This window comes from Myxine glutinosa, chromosome 5 (genome assembly GCF_964187855.1).
Source record: "Myxine glutinosa chromosome 5, kmMyxGlut1.1, whole genome shotgun sequence".
Taxonomy (NCBI): Eukaryota; Metazoa; Chordata; class Myxini; order Myxiniformes; family Myxinidae; genus Myxine; species Myxine glutinosa.
Genome location: NC_136265.1, coordinates 133,772,952 through 133,780,310, shown reverse-complemented (window position 1 = coordinate 133,780,310; position 7,359 = coordinate 133,772,952). Strand labels below are relative to the sequence as shown.

The 7,359-nt window shown below is 39.8% G+C and overlaps 1 protein-coding gene across 1 annotated transcript; it reads left to right on the top strand.

The window, feature by feature from the left end:
• The first annotated feature begins 3,425 nt into the window (after positions 1-3,425).
• Positions 3,426-5,489, top strand: LOC144892377 (uncharacterized). Its single transcript, XM_078778749.1, has 2 exons — positions 3,426-3,785; positions 4,070-5,489. The coding sequence occupies exons 1-2, from the start codon at positions 3,566-3,568 to the stop codon at positions 4,888-4,890; spliced, it is 1,041 nt and encodes a 346-aa protein (XP_078634875.1). The 5' UTR covers positions 3,426-3,565; the 3' UTR covers positions 4,891-5,489.
• The last annotated feature ends 1,870 nt before the right edge of the window (positions 5,490-7,359 follow it).

Sequence of the window (7,359 nt, the reverse complement as noted above, 5' to 3'; positions counted from 1 at the left end):
TTACTAGGGCATGCCCGTACTATATATATATATCTAAAATTATATCCCCCCCCTCTATTTACATGAAATGGTTTGGTCCAAAGCGAACGGCTTGCGAGTGGTGACAATCCCCCCCCTCTATTTACATGCAATGGTTCGGTCCAAAGCGAACGGCTTCCGGAGTTTGGTAAAGAAATCGCCATCGCGTACACAAACGCGCAGGAAAGCGAATGAATCGCAAATTCGTTTTTATTAGTTGTAAAACATAGTTTAACGCCAACATAGGGCATTGGCCGTACGTGGGTGCCCGTTCCGTGGCCAAAAAAAAAAAAAAACGCTACCCGTACGCTCTACCCCGCCCGTACGCCCGTAAACAAAAAAACCAACGCTCTTCGCTTCCGCCCTTCGCTCTGACTGAATTGGGAGAAATAATGCGCATAAGAAATCGAATTACGTACCGTAATGGCGGTCAGCTCGTAACGCGCTCAGCTCCACTCGTCTCACATCGGCCACGCCTACGCAACAGAGCGTTCTGTGATTGGCTGCCGGAAGATAAGTCGTCACTGTCCGGAAGTTCGCAAATCGCAGTTAGGATGAATCGTTTTAATTTAATCGCAGTTTGAATTCGTTTTAAAACATAGTTTAACGGCAACATAGTTTTCCAACGTGAAATAAATGAATACGCTGTCAAATGTGCCGTCCGAGGCAGAGTCTGATCGCCACGTTCGGCACACGTGATAGCTCGCTGCTCTCTGATTGGTTGAAGCGTTTTTTGGACATAGCTCGGTCAGTAATTGTCCGATTAATATGAAACCTTGAAAAGGCACATCCTCGGGTCCCCAGCAATATACCTGGCAAGTTTCAAGTATATCGGACCCGTGGTTGTCGAGAAACAGCGGTCACAGACAAACACACAGACACACAGACACACAGACACACAGACACACAGACATACACACAGAGATTGCTGGAATTATAGATAGATTATGCATAGTAATCGAGATTATTTTTTCTTCCAATTGAGATTATTATTTCTACTAATCAAGATTATTATTTCTACCAATTGAGATTATTATTTCTACTAATCGAGATTATTATTTCTACTAATTGAGATTATTATTTCTACTAATCGAGATTATTATTTCTACTAATCGAGTTATTATTTCTACCAATCGAGATTATAATGTCTACTAATCGAGATTATTATTTCTACCGATTGAGATTATTTTTTCTACCAATTGAGATTATTATGCATAGTAATCGAGATTATTTTTTCTACCAATTGAGATTATTATTTCTACTAATCAAGATTATTATTTCTACCAATTGAGATTATTATTTCTACCAATTGAGATTATTATTTCCACCAATCGAGATTATTATGTCTACTAATCGAGATTATTATTTCCACCAATCGAGATTATCATGTCTAATAATCGAGATAATTTTTTTCTACTAATCGAGATTATTATTTCTACCAATTGAGATTATTTTTCTACCAATCGAGATTATTATTTCTAACAATTGAGATTGTTATTTCCACCAATCGAGAATATAATGTCTGCTGATCGAGATTATTATGTTGACTCATCGAGATTATTATTTCTACTAATCGAGTTATTATTTCTACCAATCGAGATTATAATGTCTACTAATCAAGATTATTATTTCTACCAATTGAGATTATTATTTCTACCAATTAAGATTATTATTTCTACCAATGGAGATTATTATTTCTACCAATTGAGATTATTATTTCTACCAATCGAGATTATTATTTCTACCAATCGAGATGATTATTTCTACCAATGGAGATTATTATTTCTACCAATAGAGATTATTATTTCTACCAATTGAGATTATCATTTCTACCAATCGAGATTATTATTTCTACCAATTGAGATTATTATTTCAACCAATTGAGATTATTATTTCCACCAATCGAGAATATAATGTCGACTAATCGAGATTATTATTTCTACTAATCGAGATTATTATTTCTACTAATCGAGATTATTATTTCTACTAATTGAGATTATTATTTCTACTAATCGAGGTTATTATTTCTACTAATCGAGTTATTATTTCTACCAATCGAGATTATAATGTCTACTAATCGAAATTATTATTTCTACCAATTGAGATTATTTTTTCTCCCAATTGAGACTATTATGCAAAGTAATCGAGATTATTTTTTCTACCAATTGAGATTATTATTTCTACTAATCAAGATTATTATTCCTACTGTTACGGATTCGTCACTTCCGTCTTTGTGGTTGTCATCCACTTGAAGCATTTTTAGTTTCATGTACTATTATTGTTACAGTTTGAGTGTGAAATGGAGATAACTGTCTTCAAAGATAAAAAAAATAATGTCTCAGAAGAAAAACGAGATGGGTGAGGGCGAAAACGGAAGAAGAAGAAGCGGCGGGCGAGCGGATCGAGTGAGATCGGGAAAGGAAGGCCTATCTGCTTCTAGGTGTCGAGCGGACGCCGGTGGACATTGGTCATGAGCGAATATTGGTTTCCCTAGGAAAGGGATTCTTGTGACAGTGTCGTTATTGCTTTGGCAAATAAACCTGCGTGACGGGTTTTGCTTTTGGTTCCAAAAGTGAATCATCGCTGGAGAGCAGGTACGCCTCCATTACCGGCCCATCCGCCATTTCACCTCGCACCAGCCATTTCACCTCGCACCAGCCTTTCGCCTGGTTCTTGTGTGTGTCGAGGATTTCGCTTGGGAACTCACGGTTCTTCGCGGTTCTCCGCTTCGGAGCCGCTGATCGTTCATGTCGGCGTCATTGTCTGGTGAACCGAAGGAGTGAATTCCCAGTCGCCTTTTGGGTGAACCTTTACCGGACCGACGTCGGCCCAGCACCTCACCAAGCGGCTCTTCTGCAGCGTCGACTGTTAGCCGTTCTGGGTTCAGGTCTCAGTATGACCTTTTCTTGTGATCGCGAGAGCCAAGGGGATCGACTTTGGCCTGGTATCATGACACAGTGACTTTGGGGGATGTTACCGATTGCTCACGTGGGAATACCGTGAGTTATTGATTCAGGAAATTGGTGGTACCATCACAGAAATTATAAGATGTTTGCTGTGCAAGTGAGGTTTTCTTGTACGTGCGTTACTTGTTATTATTGTGTGGTTTTAATACAATAATTATTTTTTTGTAACAATTGATTGGTGTGGTTTCACCATTGGTCATTGGCACACATAATAGCACATCTTTCTGCCGTGACTCCTTTCGGGGCTCGGAGGTACACCGTGGCCGGGGTTTGGGGAGGAGCACGTAATACTACCAATTGAGATTATTATTTCTACCAATTGAGATTATTATTTCCACCAATCGAGATTATTATGTCTACTAATCGAGATTATTATTTCCACCAATCGAGATTATCATGTCTACTAATCGAGATTATTTTTTCTACCAATTGAGATTATTATTTCTACCAATTCTTTGTTTTCTTGTGACGTCATCGGAGCACGCGCGCAGGGCACCCTGGGACACCTCGGCCATTTTGATACCCTCTCGAACAACGTCGTCAGCGGATTCACATTAAATAGTTTTTGTTCACGACCAGTCATGCCAATTTGCGGCGTATTTCGTTGTTCAAACAGGCCAGGCGTTAGGCCAGGAGTTAAGTTTTACAAAACGCCCAAACTTCTACTGAATCAGGGTGAGGAAACAAGAAATTTAAGTGAAGAGAGGCGGCGTTTGTGGAAGGCTGCCATCAATCGCAGTGACATCCAAACGGAATCACAGTGGGATCGCACACCTGTCTGCTCCGAGCATTTTGTTAACAGTAAGTAAGAACATGTTTCATTGTATAACCATACAATTACTATAATCATTAATGATATTGAATACAATATTTGGTTTTTACGATATCAGTGATAGTGACATTTAAATATAAAATATTGACTGTTGATTGAATATTTCACTTTTTTGGCCATGTATTTGGACTTAAGAAACTCGCCTTGTATTTCTTTTAATGGGGAGGGCATCAGCTGTGTCTCTCGACACATTTTTAGTTATTCTGAACACCCTAAATTATTTGCAATTATTGTATGTTTTGTGATATTTCAGATGAGAAATGCTATCTCCATCTCAAGACAAATCCTTCTTGGTTGCCAACCTTGCAACTTGGTTATACCAAGTGTGGACAGGACACACCAGCCTCTGGGAGGTATGACAGAGCGCGCGGTCGCAAACGGAAAAGACAAGAAGCTGATGCCGTTTCATCGCTGTTGTCTCTAAACAGAAGACAGCAATGCAGCGTTGGTGAAGCTGCTTCTGCCTCAGAGTCGCCTGATCTGGAGCAGCCAGCGGTAAGTGTGATGATTGATAATGAAGGAAGCACATCCTCTTTGGACACCATTGAATCTGCACACCAGCTGGTCCAGACTGATTTGACGTCGTATGCAATATCACAACTTGAAAGTGACAACAAAGCGCGACTTGTTGAAGCAGAAGACATGGTGAAACAAAGAAACAACAATTTTGACCGATGTACCTATGTTGCATCCCCCGACAAGGTTCTGTTGTACACTGGGTTGCCGAATATTGAACTTTTGGACGTAGTTTATGAGATGGTAGAACACCAGCTTCCAAATATGCAAAAGATCTCAAAGTATCAACAACTTTTATTGTGTCTGATAAAACTGAGAATGAATTATGTGTTCCAAGATATAGCATATCAGTTAAATATATCACTGTCCACAGCACAGCGCGTGTTCCATGCCACACTTGATGTGCTGTATGTGAGATTAGAGTTTTGTGTCAGATGGCCTGATCGTGAAAATCTACGAAAGTCTATGCCCATGTGTTTTCGGAGAACTTTTGGTGACCGAGTATCGGTGATAATTGATTGCTTTGAACTATTCACAGAAAAACCCATTACAATGTGAGTCCATCTATAAAGTATGTACAGTGCTGTACCATTACAATGTGAGTCCATCTATAAAGTATGTACAGTGCTGTACCATTACAATGTGAGTCCATCTATAAAGTATGTACAGTGCTGTACCATTACAATGTGAGTCCATCTATAAAGTATGTACAGTGCTGTACCATTACAATGTGAGTCCATCTATAAAGTATGTACAGTGCTGTACCATTACAATGTGAGTCCATCTATAAAGTATGTACAGTGCTGTACCATTACAATGTGAGTCCATCTATAAAGTATGTACAGTGCTGTACCATTACAATGTGAGTCCATCTATAAAGTATGTACAGTGCTGTACCATTACAATGTGAGTACATCTATAAAGTATGTACAGTGCTGTACCATTACAATGTGAGTCCATCTATAAAGTATGTACAGTGCTGTACCATTACAATGTGAGTCCATCTATAAAGTATGTACAGTGCTGTACCATTACAATGTGAGTCCATCTATAAAGTATGTACAGTGCTGAACCATTACAATGTGAGTCCATCTATAAAGTATGTACAGTGCTGTACCATTACAATGTGAGTCCATCTATAAAGTATGTACAGTGCTGTACCATTACAATGTGAGTCCATCTATAAAGTTCAGTTAATCTCCGTTTCTTGGCAGCAGATCGCAAGTCCATGTCCTGTATTCTTTTAAATGGAGTCTGAAAATTGGCTGGTGTGGGACACATCCAGTAGGCTGGCACATCAGTGACAGATGTTTCTTGTGTGATGCGCGTTCCATTTTCTAGCGCAAACAGCACGGCTGCTATATGGCTACAGCCTTCGCCAAGACCGGCCACACAAGTGCAATGGGCTGACTGAATCACACCATTACTGCTCAGGATTATCCACGGCTCCAGCGGCTTGTCATGGATCCTCATGGAATGCGAAACCTGGAACATAAAAGTATTGAATTTTAAACTGTCCAATAAACTTTCTAAAGTTATGTACTCTTATCAACTCGGTCAAAATGAATCTCGATTTTATCATGTGAAGAACGTGCTATGTATTCGTTGCTTACATGATAAATATAGGTGATGACTTATGGCCATACGCACAAAGCACACATGGCGGCACTCACTTCGCACTGTGCATTACATGTCTACAAAGTATGCACACATGCATGCACAGCTTAAAACTGCAGTGGTTTTTGAACAAATGGAGGGCACTTAATCAATCAGGTCCATAACATTAACACAAGCAGCTTTAAAAAATACATGTTTGTTTAATATATTAATACCTTGGATCGAATCAAGTGGACGTCATTCAGTTCTTTGTGTAGGATTTGTCGCACCCATCCATCTTGGTACAACCTGTATGCCTCGAGGGATTTATACTTCTTCAACTCATCTTTGGTATAGGCCGATTTGCTGAACAACAGGTAGTTGATCACGTCGATGTGGGTCACCTGAGGCCACTTGCTCACATTCTTCTCAAATTGATCATTTGATAGACCATAAGGGTCACACCCAATGACAGAAATCTTCTCTTTGTAACGAACAAGAACGTCCGGGGGGAGCGTCTTTTGGTAGCCAAGGTTGGCACTCGCACTGCAAGCCATACTCAAGCCTGGATCTAGCGTATCCTTACGTACACTCCAAGTCTGTTCTACAGGTAGTTGGTTGCAGGTTGACCCACTGCCCAGGTGTTCACCAGTTCACTGGTCCACGGCAAACTTAAACCGAATGTTCTGTGTTTGTTGGGCAACAATACGTAATATAAACTAGATGGCACCACACTCCACATGAACGTGACAAAACAAACAAAATTACTTTATAAAACAGACTTTTTGCGATCCGCATTCACCATAAACCAACGCAACAAATCAATATCAGCGCACACTGACAGATTAGCTTGGGTATCAAAATGGCCACCGCGCAATGCGAGATGGGTAACTGTGATGTCAGTGAAAACAAAGAATTGAGATTATTATTTCTACTAATTGAGATTATTATTTCTATCAATTGAGATTATTATTTCCACCAATCGAGATTATTATGTCTACTAATCAAGATTATTATTCCTACCAATCAAGATTATTATGCATACTAAACGCTGCCCCCCATTCATCCCCATGCCCATTGTTTGTCCATGTCTGCCTCTATCTTGGGCTTCAACCCTTCTGTTGGTGTTCCCCTCTCTCTACTGTTCCTTTTGTCCTGTTGCGTCCTGATCCTTAAAGTGTACTGGTACGAGGTCTGCCACGAGCCTCGACTTTGTATACAAAAAAACAATAATTCCTGATTAGAATGAGCTCTTTATTTAAAAGTTTACAGCTATAGTAAGTTTTAGTGTTATAACGGCAAATGTTGTAAAATAAGAGGCACGTGTTAGCATTGCCTAGCAACCAGATTGAATGTAAACTCCATTGTCTTGGGTCATGTGACCCGCAGTGAGCAGAGTGAGGTTGTACTGGCCATCTGTTATTTATGGAT